Source organism: Aquarana catesbeiana, linkage group LG06, assembly GCF_042186555.1.
Source record: "Aquarana catesbeiana isolate 2022-GZ linkage group LG06, ASM4218655v1, whole genome shotgun sequence".
NCBI classification, from domain to species: Eukaryota; Metazoa; Chordata; class Amphibia; order Anura; family Ranidae; genus Aquarana; species Aquarana catesbeiana.
Window position 1 is genome coordinate 252107967 of NC_133329.1, and position 21410 is coordinate 252129376.

General features: G+C 44.2%; 1 protein-coding gene across 7 annotated transcripts in view; it reads right to left on the bottom strand.

Annotated features, from left to right (window-relative positions):
- The window catches only part of HIBCH (3-hydroxyisobutyryl-CoA hydrolase), a 241527-nt gene extending 235999 nt beyond the window's left edge, over window positions 1-5528 (bottom strand). For 2 of the 7 annotated variants that reach the window (XM_073633201.1, XM_073633200.1), the window contains exon 1: window positions 5395-5528. In XM_073633201.1, the coding sequence (XP_073489302.1) occupies window positions 5395-5414 (20 nt within the window). In that variant the 5' untranslated portion in view covers window positions 5415-5528. The remainder of the gene's footprint in view (window positions 1-5394) is intronic. The other 5 variants (XM_073633204.1, XM_073633202.1, XM_073633197.1 and 2 more) reach the window with 4 other exon arrangements.
- Between the last annotated feature and the right edge of the window lie 15882 nt (window positions 5529-21410).

The window sequence follows — 21410 nt, forward strand, 5'->3', positions numbered from 1 at the left end:
TTTCTCTGCAAAGGGAACAGAACGACTGGTCCGTGTACATGAAAGAATGAATGGGGCCATGTATCGTGAAATTTTGAGTGCAAACCTCCTCCCATCAGCAAGGGCATTGAAGATGAAACGTGGCTGGGTCTTTCAGCATGACAATGATCCCAAACACACCACCCGGGCAACGAAGGAGTAAGAAGCATTTTCAAGGTCCTGGAGTGGCCTAGCCAGTCTCCAGATCTCAACCCCATAGAAAACCTTTGGAGGGAGTTGAAAGTCCGTGTTGCCCAGCGACAGCCCCAAAACATCACTGCTCTAGAGGAGATCTGCATGGAAGAATGGGCCAACATACCAGCAACAATGTGTGACAACCTTGTGAAGACTTACAGAAAACATTTGACCTCTGTCATTGCCAACAAAGGATATTTAACAAAGTATTGAGATGAACTTTTGAAATTGACAAAATACTTATTTTCCACCATAATTTGCAAATAAATTCTTTCAAAAATCAGACAATGTGATTGTCTGAATTTGTTTCCACATTTTGTCTCTCATAGTTGAGGTATACCTATCCTATGATGACAATTACAGGCCTCTCTCATCTTTTTAAGTGGGAGAACTTGCACAATTGGCGGCTGACTAAATACTTTTTTGCCCCACTGTATATGGAAGCCCCCATCACACACACACACACCTGTATATATGTCAGCCCCCCCCCCCCCATACACACACCTGTATATATGTCAGCCCCCCATACACATCTGTATATTTGGCAGACCCCCTCACACACACACACCTGTATATATTTCAGCCCCCCATACACACACCTGTATATATGGCAGCCCCCTCTCACACACGCACCTGTATATATGTCAGCCCCCCCATACACACCTGTATATATGGCATCCCCCCTCACACACACCTGTATATATGGCAGACCCCCCCCCCCCACACACACACACACCTGTATATATGGCAGCCCCCCCTCACACACGCACCTGTATATATGTCAGCCCCCCCATACACACCTGTGTATATACACACACACACCTGTATATATGGCAGCCCCCTCACACACACACACCTGTATATTATGGCAGCCCCCCCTCACACACACACACACAGTTGCTGAGAAGCACAGTAAAGGCAGATCAGTCACACGAGGGGTGCACATGCACATAGTAGCCAGAGGTGGCAGTAAAGAGCTCGATGTCTAAAATCAATGACACAAGAACAACAGAAGCTGTGAGGTCGTTTCTATACTGCACAGCACAGTTCCCCTGCACCCGTCCCAAGGTTGAGCTCCGGCATGTTCACACACTCCGCGCGCCGAGCCCGCCAGGAAGTCGGCACGGCGCTGCGCTAATCACAGGCAGACATTTTCCCAATGTGCGGCTGCAGAGATCGGGAAATGTCTCACTGCCTGTGATTAGCGCAGCGCCGTGCCGACTTCCTGGCGGGCTCGGCGCGGGGAGTGTGGGAACACTCCGAGCTCATCCTTAACCCGTCCTGCCTTCTTCTGGCCCCTTACAGTTGTAACGGCTGTACCCCCCTAATGGCGGCCCTGCTTACGGTTATAGCTGTTGGTGCTGATCGAGTAGCAAAAATCCAACAGGGCCGTTGTAGAGAAGTAGTTCAGTAGATTGACTTCTGTACAACCACCCTGGCCATAGATGGATCGAAGTTCAGCCAGTCCCTGCTGAACTGGCAATTTAGATCCATGTATAGCTGGCTTCATTTGGCTATAGCAGGTTAAGTTGACCATTCAGCAGAGACCGACGGAATTTAAATCCACGTACGGGCATTTTGGTTGTACAGAAGTCGATCTATCGATCGACTTCTGTACAACCACTGAGGCTTTTCCTGCTCTACCAATGCTGCAGGCTGTGTATTCTGATAGCAGTGAATTCTCCCCACTGTCAGAATTCACGGGCTCAGCGTGGAGGATTCCCTTATCCACATTCAGTGTGTGGATGCGGCAGTTCAAGTAGTATTTTTGCCTGCAGCCTTCTGGGACACATCACAAGTGCCAGAAGACTGTGGGACCATTTACAAAATGCATCGCAGCTCACGCATGTGCAGTATTAAACTGGCTGTGAGGCAGCAAAGCTTCACAGCCAGTTTTCCTTAGTTAAAGTGGTAGTAAACCGCCACAATAAAAAAAAATATCAGGCTCCCTGCAAGTTTAAGTCATAATGTATTAATATGCACCTCATACTAGCACGTTATGGGAGATTTACCCGGACACAGAGACCTCCAGCACAGCGATGTCACGGCTCCCCGGCGCTTCCATCATCACCCATTCTTCCATCTGGGTTCAAGGGCTCTGACATTACTCCCACGCCTGTGCATGGGAGCCCCGGTACAGTATGCCGTCTCTTCAGAGCACATTCGTTGGAGATGTCACCAGCTGCATCCCATGTGAATATCTACAACCTGTAGATCGCGGACAGATGACTGGTACATCACGATCTGGGCTTGCTGACCCGCCATCCCAGAGCATCAGAGTGCAACGCAGAGGGACTACTTGTAAAGTTGGAGCTGTAGCAGGGAGTAAGGATAAGTTCAGGCATGTTCGCAAGTCCACATGCCCGCGCCTGCCAGGAAGCTGACACTTTGCAGCACTAATCACAGGCAGCGAGACATTTCCCGATCCGGGGCTGCAGATTGGAAAATGTCTCACTACCTGTGATTAACGTTGCGGAGTGTCAGCTTCCTGGCGAGCGCGGGCACATGGACTTGTGAACACACCCTTAGTAGGGAGCATGAGCCGCATAAGCCGATGCCTCCTCTGTAGCGTTGGCTCCTGTCCCATGCGGATTGATACCTACTGCACTCCACCTTTTATCCCAGCTAGCGGTCTCCAGAGTGGTTGTCAGCAACAAGAAAGAGGAGATCTTCAGGTCAGTGTGAAGCAATACATGATAGTATAGGGCTGCTTTCACACTGATGTGCTGCGGATTACCCAGTGCAGTGTATCTGCAGCTTTCCTGGTGAACTTTCTGAATGCAGAAGTTTTGGTGTGCTTTCAGAAAGTGCACCACACCTGCAGGATATAATAGAAGTCTAGTGAAAAGTGCAGCAAACCCAGAAAAGTTGCAGATGCAGAAACAAAAATCAAGGATCCCTCCAGGTATTGTTCCCCCTATAAACATAAATGTAAACATCAATGTGTATAACTCTCTAAAAGTTGAAGACGATGGGAGGATAAGTAGAGTGAGAGCGCTCGGTGAGCCCGTCGTATATAACTCAGAATAAAAAACCTGTATGAGCTCCTACAGGTCAAAGTTGCAGATGCAGTGCAGGTAAACCACAGCACATCAGTGTGAAAGCAGCCTTATAGGGGACTCAGAACAGTAAGGGCTCATTTACATTTGTAGTTTGGGGGGGTGGTAAAACCCCATAGTCAAGACGAGTTTTTTATTAACCCTGCCCCAACCGCACCCCCTTTAGCTGCAGTGGCCAGTGGTGTACACAAGTCACAGCTGCAGCAGGAGTTATTAGCCCTGTCATGGATGGTGGGTGTAGCACCTGCCAAGCAGGACCCATTCATATTAATGAGGTTGCTCTGCTAACTGTTAAAGCAGGCAGCGTTGTGTTGCTTTCTCACCCCCCTGCTTTAACCCCTTGGATCCCGCAGAAGTATGCAGTTGCAGAGTTACTTGAATGGGTCACGATTGGCAGGCGGTATCACCCACCAAAAGCAACAGGGTGTTTCATTCCTGCTGCAGCATGTGTACACTAGAGATGGGCTTGGGTGTGTTCGAAATCCCACCAGGAAGCCGACACTGCACACCACTAATCACAGGCAGTGAGACATTTCCCAGTCCACAGCTGCACAGATTGGGAAATGTCTTACTGCCTGTGATTAGCGCTGTGCAGTGTCGGCTTCTTGGCATGATCGGGCATGTGGGATCTCTCTAGTGTACACCTTTGGCTGCTGCTTCAGGGTTTTACCACCCCTCCAACTTTAGGTGTGAACCAGCCATAAGTGTGCTGCTGCCGAATGCAACTAAGGGCTCATTCACGGGTGCAGCAGGCCCTGCTGCCCCTCTGAAATGCGATCTGAGTGTGTTTGACGGGTGACGAGGAGGCGATATGTTGCTTCCTCAGCACCTGTTTTAAATCCATGATTCTGACACAGTAGTACAACAATTAGAGGTTTAAATCAGGTGTGAGGAGAAAACACTGTGCCCGCTGATCTGGTAGATCTCTGCCTCTTTAAGGTCGCCTACCCCTGTCCTAAGCAGTGCAAGTTCAGGAGATATAAAAACTGTAGCTACAGGTAAGCCTTATTATAGACTTACTTATAGGTACAAGTAGGGCTTGGAGATTTCCCCCCCCCAAAAAAAATCTGCGATTTTCTTAAACAAAAATTCGATTCACGACTCAAATCGAGTTTTTTTTTTTTTTTTTGGACACCGCGCCAGTCCTGAGGAGCTGCGGGCAGGAGTTTTAGGTGAGGCCGCGGCTTCAGCCTAGTCCGAAAAAAATCGATTTGCTTAAATTTTGAATCAATTTGACCTCTCAACTTGATTCAAGATTTTCATAAATTTTTTTCCCCAGCCCTAGGTACAAGTTAAAAAAAAGTGGACTTTACTTCCACTTTAAGATGCCTACGCTAGGGGCCAAAAGCCCAGTGAAGAATGAGCACTGGACAGGTAAGGACAGCACTAGACACCTGGACAGGTAAGTGTAATGATGTGTATGGACACCACTGGACAGGTAAGTGTAATGATGTGTAAGGGCCCTTTCACACTGAAGCGGTTTGCAGGCGCTATTGCGCTAATAATAGCGCCTGCAAACCAACCCGAAAGTTTTGCAGCTGTCTCTCCAGTGTGAAAGCCCTCGGGGCTTTCACACTGGAGCGGTGCGCTAGCAGGACGGGAAAAAAGTCCTGCTAGCAGCATCTTCGGAGCGGTGAAGGAGCAGAGTGTATACCGCTCCTTCATCGCTCCTGCCCATTGAAATCAATGGGGCAGCGCGGCTATACCGCCGGCAAAGCGCCTCTGCAGAGGCGCTTTGCGGTGGTTTTTAACCCCTTCTCGGCCGCTAGCGGGGGGGGGGGGGGGGGTAAAACCGCCCCCCCGCTAGTGGCCGCATACCGACGGTAAAGCGCCGCTTACTATAGCGGCGCTTTACCGCCAACGCCACCCCCCACCCCAGTGTGAAAGGGGCCTAAGGTAAGTGTCCTTCTATTAAAAGTCAGCAGGTACAGTATTTGTAGCTAATGACTTTTAATTTTTTTGGGGCTCCTCTTTAAGACATTCATTTATAAGACCCCTCCATGTACAACCTCTTTTTATCTTAGCACACGCACAATGAAATGGCAAGTGTGGGACATATAAACACCCCTTTATACATGTTCCCGGCACGGGAAATGCGTGTAATGAATGCAGTTCAGCGTACCTGAGCCGGGAAGCCAGCATTGTTGTCAGTGGAGTTTCTGCAGCTGCCGAGCTCTATACACAGGCTGACATTGGAAGCTGGCAGAGCAGTGAGTCGCAGACTAATAACGTCACGGCTTCACTGCTCTCTGTGCTTTTTTTAAATCTATCTCACAAATCTTTATTAATACAACGTATAGACATATTGTACCTGTATGTTTGCAGTCTTAGCTGTGCATGTAATTGTGCCCGAATAGAATTACTAATCATAAATAGGATTCACTGAGAAGCTATGTTTAAAAATAGCAGCTGTTATTATCAATTAACCAACTGAGTAGTAAGCAGCTAGTACATTAAACTTGTTTTTCTTATCACAGATTTCATCCTGTTAGGGTTCAGGATTCATCATATCACTGACTTCTGTGTCTTACCTTCACTGCTATCTGCATGGAGTTTGTATACCAGCTCTGTGTATGATTGTTTTCCTTACACAATTTGAACACATACTGATAGGTCGGTGTCTGATCATATAAAGCATAAGCCCTTGTGTGCTTCAACCACTGAATCGCAGCATTGTGCTAGTGTGCAGATTTAAAGATTTTCTTTTTTTATTAAAGTGTTCTGTATTCGTCCTGCATTTCTATATTTTGTCTGATTGTCCTACGTGCTGTGGAAGGCTAGCTGCGTGGTTGGACAGGAGAGACCCCCCCCACCCTGTCGTCCAACAACAAAGCTAGCAAGGAGACTTCTAAATTTATTGCTAGCCCTCATTTCTATCTCCAAGTACTTTCCCAAAACACTCGGCGGCAGACAGAATGCAGAGGGAGGTGGGGCGTGTCAGCATCTGTACCTCTGCATTCCTCTTGCTGACCCTTGTTTTGGGAAAGTGCTTGGAGCCATGGGGGAGCATTGCCTAATACTATAGCTGTGTAGCTCCTTGCTAGCTGCATTGTCGGAAGGCCATGGGAGAAGAAGGGTGTCCTGTCCTACTAAGCAGCTAGCCTTCCACATCATATAGGAAAGAGGGACAAGATACCAAATAGTACTTTGTCCCCTGGGTGATAGAACACTCATATATAGAAAATTAGATTTCTTCTTTAAACACTTACCTATACCCCCCCCCCCCCAACTTTTTGAGGTGGGAACAAGGGACACCTATTAGCAAAGGTATGTAGGCATAGGACACACCCCCTGTCATGCCCCCTTAAAGGAGAATTTAAAAAAAAAAAAAAAAAGATTAGTTAAAATTATAAGTCCAGCCTAACACTAAAATCCCTGCATCCACAGACAGCCACAATCTAACACTAAATGCAGCGCTAAAATAAAATAAATGTCCAAATAATGATAATAGTCCATAGAACTCAATCAGCAATAAAAGATGATGTGAAACCTCCACCAAGCTTCAGTGTGTAAAAGGAAAGCACACCACACCCACGTGCTATCAGTCTGCTTACCAGAAAGATATAAAAAATAGGCGATGTACTCATATATTGCAGAGGGTCAGCAGCAAATCCAAATGGCACACTCCATCATGGGCAGGCACAGCATGGAAACAATCAGGTCACCACATTTCAGAAAGCTCAGGACTCGTATTAACGATGGACAGGTTGGTGCAGTCATCAGCAGGAACAAACCAGCAAACAGAAAGCAACAAATAGTGAAGCCCGTAAGGTAAAACAGTAGTAGTTTATTGTAGTCTACTTACAGGTATGAAGTAAAAATCATCACAGAAAACAGGAACAATCCGCGGTTCTCAGCGTACTTGCATTGACCAGCCTGACATGTTTCATCCTATGTGGATATCATCAGAGGCGTGGCCAATGATGCAAGCACGCTCAAATATATAGTGCACTTCTTAAGTCATGCTGACCCCTGATAGGACAGCATGACACATACAACAGCTGTTTTTAATAGCACATTCCGGCAGCACCTGCGCACTACGGCCGTGCTGTCTTTAAACTAGGAAGTGCCAGGACAGTCACGATCGGCAGCACCTGCGCACTACGGCCGTGCTGTCTTTAAACTAGGAAGTGCCAGGACAGTCACGATCGGCTGCACATGCGCAGTACGGCCGTGCGTTCCAGCGTGGCAGGAAAACAAAACCAGCCAGCCGCACATGCGCAGTACGGCCGCGTGTCCCAGCGCAACAGGAAGACAAAACCAGCCAGCACATCCATTCATTATAAAGGATGGGAAGACCTGATTAATGCCGTCCTTGCTGGTTGGTATGAACGACTCGACCGCGCATGCGCGGTACGATCTTACTAACCAGGAGTTATATCGAGCTTCGATCTTACAGATCAAAGAAAAATCCTCGTCAAGTGAGATTGATTATAATTTTTCAATGGTCACGACCTATTCTCAGCAACACTCTGAGATTAAAAAGATTCTAACTAAACATTGGGGAGTCCTCAAAAATGATAAGGTGTTGGGTCCGGTACTTCCTGATCGGCCACAAGTCATATTTAAAGGTGTTCCCCCTCTTAAACTCCAAGTAGCACCCAACATTTTAGACGCCCCTAATAGAGTGTCCTTTTTTCAAAAATCTAAAGGCTATCATCCTTGCCGCTGTTGTAACGTTTGTGCTATCAATAAGAACAAGAGCAGGAAAATATGCCAGTTTAAATCTCATGCCACGGGTAGAGTCTTTGATGTTAACACCTTCATTACTTGCACCTCGCTTAACGTGGTATACTTATTGATTTGCCCCTGCGGTATACAATATGTGGGCCGTACAACACGGGCTATGCATGTTAGGGTAAATGAGCACATCGCCAATATTAAGAAGGGATTCCCGAAACACACTGTCTCCCGGCACTACTTGGAATACCACAATAAGAACCCTATGGGAACGACCTTTGTGGCCATCGATAGGTTTAACCCTCACTGGCGTGGGAGTTCGTCCAAACGGGAAATTTCCAAATTAGAGACCCGCTGGATATACGACTTAAAATGCTATACCCCTTTCGGCATGAACGTCGACTGGGATGTAAATTGTTTTATTAATAATAGCTAATATATACTTTTTTTTTAGTACATGTATTTTTGTTTATACATGTATATGTTTTGACACTTGGGGGCAGTGTCTATATTTATATTGCTATTATTTTTTATATTTTTTATTATTTTTTATTATTTTTCATTCATTTTATTATTATTTTTATTCATTATTTCACCCTGGTTATATGCACATATTTTTCAGGGTTTATATTATCGCTATATTAGACTGAGAACTTCCTCCTTTTTTCTCTGTAATATCCGATATATTCTTTTTAAATTTTATATTTTGTATTGGTCTATGAAGGTTTTTATATTGTTGATGTATAATAACATTTGATTAATCATTTTATAGTTATGTAGCTGCTGATGTGTTACACGTATGTGCCTTGATTGCTATTTCCGGTTCGGGTGTCACTCACCTTCCGGATGCTGTTACGGCACATGTGCAGTCCCTTATTGTTTTTTCCCCTTTTGGCTGGCGGTGACTTTGTTCCGCCCATCATGGGGAGAACACATTTGGGCTGGTTTAGGCTGTTGTTTTTTGCCTTGCACAGCTTAATTTCACATATATGGTTCATGTTTTATTTTCTCCTTCCCCTTCCTTTTTTTTTTTTTCCCCCTGGTTCTATTGTTCCATGCATGAAATAACTCCTGGTTAGTAAGATCGTACCGCGCATGCGCGGTCGAGTCGTTCATACCAACCAGCAAGGACGGCATTAATCAGGTCTTCCCATCCTTTATAATGAATGGATGTGCTGGCTGGTTTTGTCTTCCTGTTGCGCTGGGACACGCGGCCGTACTGCGCATGTGCGGCTGGCTGGTTTTGTTTTCCTGCCACGCTGGAACGCACGGCCGTACTGCGCATGTGCAGCCGATCGTGACTGTCCTGGCACTTCCTAGTTTAAAGACAGCACGGCCGTAGTGCGCAGGTGCTGCCGATCGTGACTGTCCTGGCACTTCCTAGTTTAAAGACAGCACGGCCGTAGTGCGCAGGTGCTGCCGGAATGTGCTATTAAAAACAGCTGTTGTATGTGTCATGCTGTCCTATCAGGGGTCAGCATGACTTAAGAAGTGCACTATATATTTGAGCGTGCTTGCATCATTGGCCACGCCTCTGATGATATCCACATAGGATGAAACATGTCAGGCTGGTCAATGCAAGTACGCTGAGAACCGCGGATTGTTCCTGTTTTCTGTGATGATTTTTACTTCATACCTGTAAGTAGACTACAATAAACTACTACTGTTTTACCTTACGGGCTTCACTATTTGTTGCTTTCTGTTTGCTGGTTTGTTCCTGCTGATGACTGCACCAACCTGTCCATCGTTAATACGAGTCCTGAGCTTTCTGAAATGTGGTGACCTGATTGTTTCCATGCTGTGCCTGCCCATGATGGAGTGTGCCATTTGGATTTGCTGCTGACCCTCTGCAATATATGAGTACATCGCCTATTTTTTATATCTTTCTGGTAAGCAGACTGATAGCACGTGGGTGTGGTGTGCTTTCCTTTTACACACTGAAGCTTGGTGGAGGTTTCACATCATCTTTTATTGCTGATTGAGTTCTATGGACTATTATCATTATTTGGACATTTATTTTATTTTAGCGCTGCATTTGGACTTTTATACTTATGTTTGATGCAATCTACAAACTATGCTAGCTGCTTTTTGTGTTCTTTTCAGTTAGCGCAGATATTTACTTGTTTTTTCACTGTGTATTATTTGATTTGCCTAATATCAGCTGCTTACTCTTTATTCGTTTATTTACTTTTTATTCATTTTTTTTATTATTCACTTTTTGCACTATTATGGATGTTTTTGATTTTCGCAAATCACGATCTTTGAACCTTAAAGATGCTTTCAGTAGTGTGGAGGTTCAGCAGAACCTAGATATGGGAGGTCTTTTCGTGCGATTAAAAAATCTAATGGTTGCTGAAGTCCATGGACATTGGGATATTGCTCTGTTAGAGAGGTATCTAGATGATAACATGGTACCGAGGAGCCTAAGATTTGAGATCACTCCTCAGGAAGACGAAATTGACCTCCCAGGTTGGTATAAATACTTCAATGATGTAGGTCTTGATTTGCTGCGATTTTTGATTGCCAGAAAAAGGCGCAAACTAAATAAACTTGATGAGGAAATATCAGAAGTTAAAGAAAAACTAACACTATATAGAGAGTCAGAAGAATATAAGAACAAATCTGACAACCTTAGAAAAACCCTTGAGAAAGAGGACTTAGACCAGAAAGTTAAAAAGAAGAAAAAATATATGAGGGACATGGAGGACTATAAATCTAACCAGGTGTTCAAATGGCAGGTCAGGTGGGCGACTCCCGTTGAAGGAGGAACGGTGCCTCCCCCCGGGCCAGCCACAAGAATAAAGTCCTCGGTCCCACCTACCATTCAGGGCAATAATAGAGAAACCAATAATGCCCATACTCCCAAAGGAGGTTGGAGGAGGGTTGTAAACAATAAAAAACCCCCTCCTTCCAGGAACCCTCAATATAAGGGGGCACCCCATAAAAAACAGAATAATAGTGATTATGCACAATATGACCACCCATCTTATGCACAACCGGAGGACATCCCTGTGTATAATCGCTATGCACCCCTTGAAGAACACCATGATGGTTATAGAGAGTATAATGATCGTGGCTACGATGATAGATATATTGTCCAACATCCATCTCTCTCTACTCCAGGTAATGCTTATCAGGAGTATGGACGATCAGGTTGGGACAGTCCTGGATTCTATCCCCCGAGAAGATCCCAGTACTATAATCAAGGCCCTCCGCACCACTCTGGCCCATCTACCTCCGCTTCCTCTTTTTTTCCCAAGGCCCCACAGAAAAACAAGAGGGGGGGAGAACCAAGAGAGGGACCAGAGGGGGGAGGAGGAACCGATCGAAAAAGGCGAAGAGTGTAAGAGATGCTGGGATTTTTAATCTCAGTAGTAGCACACTCACAGACAACGAGAAATTTGTCCTTGACCATGGACTCAAGTTTGCCCCGGATAAACCCCTGAGCAAATTTGGAGCCTTTATGGATGTACAAAAATACATCAGAAAGGTCAATATTAAAAGATATTTTTTGTCTCAAGCTACCACCACCTCTCTTATAGAGACTGATGGAGTAAGACACTCCGGCCTTAGGAATGCCTCTCTTTTCAACCCGCCAGGGTTTATGCCACCCTCTATATCCGTATTTAAGGAACTAGTTTTAAAAGATCTTGATAAGTTAAAGATAAGGAAGTATTATAAAGATACGAGGTTCCATGAAGGGTTAGAATCCTTGAAACAGAGGAGTGATATTATTATCCGGCCCGCGGATAAAGGGGGAGGAATAGTGGTGATGGACAAGAGTTCATATGTTTCAGAAATGAATAGAATCTTGTCCGACACTGATACTTACATACCATTAAGCCATGATCCCATCTTTAAATACAAAAAGGAACTCACTGGGCTTATTGAAGTAGGTTTCCGTAACAAACTGCTTAACAAGAAGGAAAAAGATTTTTTGATCCCACTGGCGCCTAGGAAACCAATTATATATTTTTTGCCGAAGGTACATAAATGTCTGGTTAACCCTCCGGGAAGGCCCATCATAAGCGGGTTGGACTCTATTACCTCCAGAATCGGTAAATATATCGATGGTTTTCTACAACCTCTTGTATCTGGCACCCCTTCCTACATTAAAGATTCTGCACAAGTAGTTCGCACTTTTGAAAATTTAGAATGGAAAGAGGGATACATCATGGCCACTGCTGATGTGGCATCCCTCTACACCATTATCTCCCATCTAGACGGGCTAGAAGCGGTGGAACAGTTTTTGAATAGAGATGCTGAATTGATCCCTGCCCAACGGGATTTTATCCTGGATTTACTGAGATACGCCATGACTCATAACTATTTCTGGTTTGGAGGAGTTCACTACCTCCAGAACAGAGGTGTTGCCATGGGTGCAAAATTTGCACCAAGCATGGCCAATCTGTTCATGGCTAAATGGGAGGAGGATGTCGTCTATTCCAACAGACGATCGGAATTGATCTTCTGGGGGAGATATATAGACGACATCCTCCTCCTGTGGGATGGCGACATGACGTCGCTTACTACCTTCATGCATCAACTCAATGATAATCCATTGGGTATTGTTTTACAGTTTGAGAGCAGCACCAGCAGAATTAATTTCTTGGACCTAACTATACAAGTCAAAGATGGTGCATTTAATATGTCTACCTTTTTTAAGAGTACCGATAGGAACGGATATATTGGGCAGGGTAGCTGTCATCACCCTTCGTGGCTCAAATCGGTACCTAGGAGTCAATTCCTCCGTCTACGGCGGAACTGTACCCTTAAAGAAGACTTTTTTATACAGGCTGCCACTTTGAAAGAAAGGTTCATTGAAAAGGGGTATTCACCTGATGAGTTGAGTACAGTTATCAATGAGGTGGGCGCTACAGATCGAGCTTCGATCTTACAGATCAAAGAAAAATCCTCGTCAAGTGAGATTGATTATAATTTTTCAATGGTCACGACCTATTCTCAGCAACACTCTGAGATTAAAAAGATTCTAACTAAACATTGGGGAGTCCTCAAAAATGATAAGGTGTTGGGTCCGGTACTTCCTGATCGGCCACAAGTCATATTTAAAGGTGTTCCCCCTCTTAAACTCCAAGTAGCACCCAACATTTTAGACGCCCCTAATAGAGTGTCCTTTTTTCAAAAATCTAAAGGCTATCATCCTTGCCGCTGTTGTAACGTTTGTGCTATCAATAAGAACAAGAGCAGGAAAATATGCCAGTTTAAATCTCATGCCACGGGTAGAGTCTTTGATGTTAACACCTTCATTACTTGCACCTCGCTTAACGTGGTATACTTATTGATTTGCCCCTGCGGTATACAATATGTGGGCCGTACAACACGGGCTATGCATGTTAGGGTAAATGAGCACATCGCCAATATTAAGAAGGGATTCCCGAAACACACTGTCTCCCGGCACTACTTGGAATACCACAATAAGAACCCTATGGGAACGACCTTTGTGGCCATCGATAGGTTTAACCCTCACTGGCGTGGGAGTTCGTCCAAACGGGAAATTTCCAAATTAGAGACCCGCTGGATATACGACTTAAAATGCTATACCCCTTTCGGCATGAACGTCGACTGGGATGTAAATTGTTTTATTAATAATAGCTAATATATACTTTTTTTTAGTACATGTATTTTTGTTTATACATGTATATGTTTTGACACTTGGGGGCAGTGTCTATATTTATATTGCTATTATTTTTTATATTTTTTATTATTTTTTATTATTTTTCATTCATTTTATTATTATTTTTATTCATTATTTCACCCTGGTTATATGCACATATTTTTCAGGGTTTATATTATCGCTATATTAGACTGAGAACTTCCTCCTTTTTTCTCTGTAATATCCGATATATTCTTTTTAAATTTTATATTTTGTATTGGTCTATGAAGGTTTTTATATTGTTGATGTATAATAACATTTGATTAATCATTTTATAGTTATGTAGCTGCTGATGTGTTACACGTATGTGCCTTGATTGCTATTTCCGGTTCGGGTGTCACTCACCTTCCGGATGCTGTTACGGCACATGTGCAGTCCCTTATTGTTTTTTCCCCTTTTGGCTGGCGGTGACTTTGTTCCGCCCATCATGGGGAGAACACATTTGGGCTGGTTTAGGCTGTTGTTTTTTGCCTTGCACAGCTTAATTTCACATATATGGTTCATGTTTTATTTTCTCCTTCCCCTTCCTTTTTTTTTTTTTTTCCCCCTGGTTCTATTGTTCCATGCATGAAATAACTCCTGGTTAGTAAGATCGTACCGCGCATGCGCGGTCGAGTCGTTCATACCAACCAGCAAGGACGGCATTAATCAGGTCTTCCCATCCTTTATAATGAATGGATGTGCTGGCTGGTTTTGTCTTCCTGTTGCGCTGGGACACGCGGCCGTACTGCGCATGTGCGGCTGGCTGGTTTTGTTTTCCTGCCACGCTGGAACGCACGGCCGTACTGCGCATGTGCAGCCGATCGTGACTGTCCTGGCACTTCCTAGTTTAAAGACAGCACGGCCGTAGTGCGCAGGTGCTGCCGATCGTGACTGTCCTGGCACTTCCTAGTTTAAAGACAGCACGGCCGTAGTGCGCAGGTGCTGCCGGAATGTGCTATTAAAAACAGCTGTTGTATGTGTCATGCTGTCCTATCAGGGGTCAGCATGACTTAAGAAGTGCACTATATATTTGAGCGTGCTTGCATCATTGGCCACGCCTCTGATGATATCCACATAGGATGAAACATGTCAGGCTGGTCAATGCAAGTACGCTGAGAACCGCGGATTGTTCCTGTTTTCTGTGATGATTTTTACTTCATACCTGTAAGTAGACTACAATAAACTACTACTGTTTTACCTTACGGGCTTCACTATTTGTTGCTTTCTGTTTGCTGGTTTGTTCCTGCTGATGACTGCACCAACCTGTCCATCGTTAATACGAGTCCTGAGCTTTCTGAAATGTGGTGACCTGATTGTTTCCATGCTGTGCCTGCCCATGATGGAGTGTGCCATTTGGATTTGCTGCTGACCCTCTGCAATATATGAGTACATCGCCTATTTTTTATATCTTTCTGGTAAGCAGACTGATAGCACGTGGGTGTGGTGTGCTTTCCTTTTACACACTGAAGCTTGGTGGAGGTTTCACATCATCTTTTATTGCTGATTGAGTTCTATGGACTATTATCATTATTTGGACATTTATTTTATTTTAGCGCTGCATTTGGACTTTTATACTTATGTTTGATGCAATCTACAAACTATGCTAGCTGCTTTTTGTGTTCTTTTCAGTTAGCGCAGATATTTACTTGTTTTTTCACAATCTAACACTAACCTATCTAACCTTGTAAAGGAAAAAAAAATCAGCATACATACCTTTTTCTAAAGCCGATCTAACCTGATCCCACTCTGAGCCTTCAGCTACGGCTTCACTGTGGAGGTGGGTTCAGCGGATACATCCGACAACGGAAGCCCCATAGTAAGTCTATGGGTGACGTCACTCCCCAGTTATTTCACAGCCGTTGTCAGCTGTGTCCTCTGCAGAGCTTCTGCTGCTGGAGACCGGATCGGCTTCAAAAAAAGGTATGTATGCTAATTTCTTCTTTATAGAGCTAGATAGATTAGTGTTAGATCGTGGATGTCTGTAGATGCAGGGGTTTTAGTGTTAGGCTCGATTTGGTTCTGACTTTACAACCACTTTAAAGTGCATTCAATGCATTAAGATAAAAAGCCTTTCAATGTGTATCAGCCCCCCTAATACTTACCTGAGCCCTATCTCTATCCAGCGAATTCCACAACGACCTCAACCATCTGGGAGTCTCCTTCCTGATTGGCTGAGACACAGCAGCAGCGCCATTGGCTCCCTGCTGTCAATCAATGTCAGTTGGCCAATCAGGAGGGAAAGGGGGTGGGGCCAGGCTGCAGCTCACTGTCTAAATGGACACACAGAGCTGCAGCTCGACTCGAGTGCCCCCAAAGCAAGCTGCTTGCTGTGGGGTCCCCCAACAGGAGGGAGGGGCCAGGAGCACCGAAGAAGGACCCAAGAAGAGGAGGATCCGGACTGCTCTGTGCTAAACCACTACACAGAGCAGGAAAGTATAACATGTTAGTTATTTTTAACAAAAAAACTGAGACTTTACATTCACTTTAAACCCATAAGTGCTTTTTTTTTTACCACTACTATTCCTTTATACTGGCTTTTAATATTAGATGAAAGGTTTAGCACTGGGAAACACTTTTTGAAACATGAAAAGTGCATTTTATATACAACTATAGAGATCAGTCCAAAATGAGGGACAAATGAGGAGGAAAGAAGGACAGAGGGACTTTGCTCCAAATCAGGGACAGTCTCTCAAAATTAGGGACAGTTGGGAGCTATACCTTCAAAACTTTATGAGATTCAAAACAGGGACTCCTTATAACACCAAATTTGTTGGCAAAGGACATGCCCACATTAAGCAGATCATGAAAAGTTATTATTGATAAAAAAAAATGAAAATTTTAATCAAATACTGACTGTAATTTTCCTTTCCTGGCACCAATCCATGGCAGCATACTACCATATGAAAGCTGCAATGTTGGTGCCAGAAAGTGTTTTTTCATGAAATAATTTCTCAGGCTTGGTTCACATATATGCGAATTGGATGTAGGTTTCCCCGCATCCAATTCGCATGAATGGTGAGTGTGACAGGCTCTCAATGGAGCCGGTTCATACAGGTCCGGGGTGAATAAGTCCTAAGATAGTAATAAAATTGTAACTGGATATTTTTAAAGGAGGCAGGACATAGCTTACTCTAACATTTCTACCAGTATTGGTTCGCTGTGAGTTCCTCCATTCTATGTTACTATTCTATCATATGAGACTTTTAACGTGGTGATATGCCAAAAACATTCCAGCCGAGAAGCTGCTGAGCTTTCAAACCAGTGTTGGAGAACAACTCTATAGGTGCTTAAAGTTATTGAATAACAGTTTCTTTATCTAGCCCAGGGGTCTCCAAACTTTCTAAACAAACAACCAGATTACCATCCTTCAGACTTTAGGGGGGCTGGACCGTGGCCAGCAGGGGTAGAAAATGCTTGTTTGTCAGTGGATGCTAGAAAATGACATGTGCCTGTGGTCAGTGGAAGAAGGAATAGTGTCCCATCATTGATATTGGTGGGTGGATCGATGGTGTCAGTGGGAGTAATAGTGCCCATTGTTGCTATCAGTTGAAGGAATGGTGCCTTATTATGTGTCACTTGAAGGAATAGTGCCAAAGGCGATACCATCATTGGTATTGGTAGGCGTAATTCTGCCAATTGTTGGCACCAGTGGGAGGGATAGTATTCCTTCATTGGCTACAGTGGAGGGAATAGTGCCCCACTGTTGATGTCAGTTGAAGGTATCAGGCCTCGTTGTTTGTCTTAGTTAAATGAATAGTGCCAAGGGCCAAATAAAGGCAAGCAAAGGGCCACATTTGGCTCACGGCCCACAGTTTGGAGAACACTGATCTAGCTTTTTCATATGGATTGCCCAGTGATACAATTTCTATGCAGCTTCACACAACACCTCCAAGTGAACTGAGGCCTGAGGAGATGCTACAGGAGGGGGCTCTGTGACTAAGCCCAAAGGTATATTTAGGGCCTACATACTCAGAGGTGGTCCCGAGGCTGCCCTGCCTGATGTGGAGGAGGCCATAACAAGGTGAGAATATCCAAGGGAGGTCCCTCTCCAGAGACAGCCAGGATAAAGGCTGGTCTCTCTGAAGGGCCTGGTGACTCACTTGGAGAACTTACTGGGATCTAAAAAAACTGCTTACAGTGTTGCCAGGGGATGGCTTGAAGGTGTTGATACTGTGGAGCTGGATTTTATTATGGATCTGAGGAGTCTGTAAGAGATATGATGTCATATCTGGAACCCCTAACCCTCAATCCTTCTACCCCATTTCCAGTTTGACGTTTAAAGCTTTGAAAAGACAAAACCAACTTCAGTTCAAGATTCCCCATTATAGCCATGGACACAGACCTGAGGTTAATGTTGGCTCAGTCCCTGGCTCTGGAGGTGATATCGTGCCTCTGGGGTACTGAGGGGGTGCTACATGGTTTTGAGTATAGATCTATATATCAAACATGTTTGAATCCACTAACTGTTGACTGACTCACTACCCCTGCTGAAAGACTATTCCAAGCATCAACCACTTTTTCCGTAAAATAAGATTTTTGAATGTTCCTCCTGCTAGTTTAAGGTCATGTCTCTGTGTTCTCAAGCTTCATATTAAAAATACTGCCCTCCTGAACCTCATTTACCCCTTCATGTTTTTAAATATTTCAGTTGTGTCTTCCCTTTCTCTTCTTATCTCCAGACTGTACATATTAAGTCCTGAAGTCTCTCCTGATATGTTTAATCCCTCAGACCTTTCCCCATTTTTGTTGCCCGTCTCTAGATTCCTTCTATTTTATTAATGTCATTCACCACTCAATCCACACTACATTACAGCCTGCTTTTTAGGAATAGAAAGGCCTAAAGTTTCAGGAAATACAAGCAGTCCATTTGAAATTTTGGGCCCTGGACTTGTTTAATGAAGTGGTATCCTTTGGGACTGGAAACCCTTTTGACAACACCAGGATATGTGCCCTTTTAAGCTCCATAGGGCTGCTTTGCACAAGAGACTAGTTTATGTTAATGAGGGTTGTTCCCCATATATGGATAGGCCTTCGATTTTTAAGTGATTTGGCAAATGTTTTTGATGGGCCTGAACCTAATTGATATGGATTCATGGAACATAACCCCCCATGGTCTCCCTCCCTGAAGAAGCTCTGTCCGGACAAAACATGTTGGTATTAGATTTGTATGCAATCTACCAACACTCTACTGGACCAAACTGAGAGTTTTATACCAATATATGTGTTGGCTATTCTATGTCAAAGTATATTTTGGAGGGATTATGTTCAATGATTGCAACAATTGAATCTATCAGGATAGATAGATAGATAGATAGATAGATAGATAGATAGATAGATAGATAGATAGATAGATAGATAGATAGATAGATAGATAGATAGATAGATAGATAGATAGATATCTATATATATCTATCTCTATATATATATATATATATATATATATATATATATATATCTCTATCACATATTTGTAAATATTTTATTATATCTTTTCATGTGACAACACTGAAGAAATGACACTTTGCTACAATGTAAAGTACTGAGTGTTCAGCCTGTATAACAGTGTAAATTTGCTGTCCTCTCAAAATAACTCAACACACAGCCAATAATGTCTAAACTGCTGGCAACAAAAGTGAGTACACCCCTAAGTGAAAATGTCCAAATTGGGCCCAAAGTGTCAATATTTTATGTGGCCACCATTATTTTCCAGCACTGTCTTAACCCTCTTGGGCATGGAGTTCACCAGAGCTTCACAGGTTGCCACTGGAGTCCTCTTCCACTCCTCCATGACGACATCACGGAGCTGGTGGATGTTAGAGGCCTTACGCTCCTCCACCTTCTGTTTGAGGATGCCCCACAGATGCTCAATAGGGTTTAGGTCTGGAGACATGCTTGGCCAGTCCATCACCTTTACCCTCAGCTTCTTTAGCAAGGCAGTGGTCATTTTGGAGGTGAGTTCGGGGTCGTTATGTTGGAATATTGCCCTGCGGCCCAATCTCCAAAAGGAGGGGATCATGATCTCCCCAGTGGCGGCAGCACCAGACCATGACACTCCCACCACCATGCTTGACTGTAGGCAAGACAAACTTGTCTTTGTACTCCTCAGCTGGTTGCCGCCACACACGCTTGACACCATCTGAACCAAATAGGTTTATCTTAGTCTCATCAGACCACAGGACATGGTTACATTAATCCATGTCCTTAGTCTGCTTGTCTTCAGCAAACTGTTTGCAGGCTTTCTTGTGCATCATATTTAGAAGAGGCTTCCTTCTGGGATGACAGCCATGCAGACCAATTTGATGCAGCGTGTGGTGTATGGTTTGAGCACTGACAGGCTGACCCCCCCACCCCTTCAACCTCTGCAGCAATGCTGGCAGCACTCATATGTCTATTTCCCAAAGACAACCTCTGGATATGACGCTGAGCACATGCACACAACGTCTTTGGTCGATCATGGCGAGGCCTGTTCTGAGTGGAACCTGTCCTGTTAAACCACTGTATGGTCTTGGCCACAGTGCTTCAGCTCAGTTTTAGGGTCTTGGCAATCTTCTTATAGCCTAGGCCATCTGTATGTAGAGCAACAATTTTTTTCAGATCCTCAGAAAGTTCTGTGCCATGAGGTGCCATATTGAACTTCCAGTGACCAGTATGAGAGAGTGAGAGTGATAATACCAAATTGAACACACCTGCTCCCCATTCACACCTGAGACCTTGTAACACCAACGAGCCACATGACACCGGGGAGGGAAAATTGATAATTTGGCCATTTTCACTTAGCGGTGTACTCACTTTTGAGATTATATATATATATATATATATATATATATATATATATATATATATATATATATATATATATATATTTTTTTTTTTTTTTTTATGTGATATATTTATCCTATTTTTATGTGTTTATGGAATAAAGCTATTGATGTTATAATTTTTTTTGTGTTTTATTGAGAGACCAAGCACATTTACCCACTTGCTGGCCGCCCATCTGCATTTTACTGTGGGTGGGCTGCTCGTACAGGCACAGCATTGTACCTGTACGTTGGTCCCTTCTTCTGTGTTCAGAGTGCGCATGCGCCACCTGGCCAACTCCCACTGTGACTTGACACAGCAGGATTTTGTCAACAGAATGCAGCCAATGATTCATGGCTGGGACCTGCTAATCAACTGTGCCCAATCACAGCCCAGAGCCCTGTGTTGACAAACACACAGGCATAGTTGCCAACAGTCCCGAAAAATCACGGGAAATTGGCTTTGTCTCGGTGTCCCCAACCTCCAGGCCGCATCACCAGAGCTGCCGCTAGAGGTCCGGGATCAACACTGGTGATTTGGTCTCCACTGCCATTTTTTAGAATACCAGCTCTCGTGGAGGCCAAAGGGAAGAAACAAAAGGCGGAGCCCGCGTGGCAATAAAAGTGGCTGCCAATAGAGATGAATTTGTAATATAAAAAAAATTAATAAAAATTCCAGTGTATATATACACCATAGTTTGCAGACGCTATAACTTTCACGCAAACCAATCAATATACACTTTTTGGGATTTTTTTTAACCAAAGTCATGTAGCAGAATATATTTTGGCCTATATTTAAAGCGGAGTTCCACCCAAAAATGGAACTTCCGCTTTAAGGGAAGGTGACCCCCTGACATGCCACATTTGGCATGTCATTTTTTTAAAGGGTTCCAGCTCCCACTTCCTCCTGGGGCACCGCGGCGCCGGAAGTAAGTACACCTCTCGGCAATCATCTGGGACATGTCACAGGTCCCAGATGATTGTCCGGCCTGTCACAGCACGCAG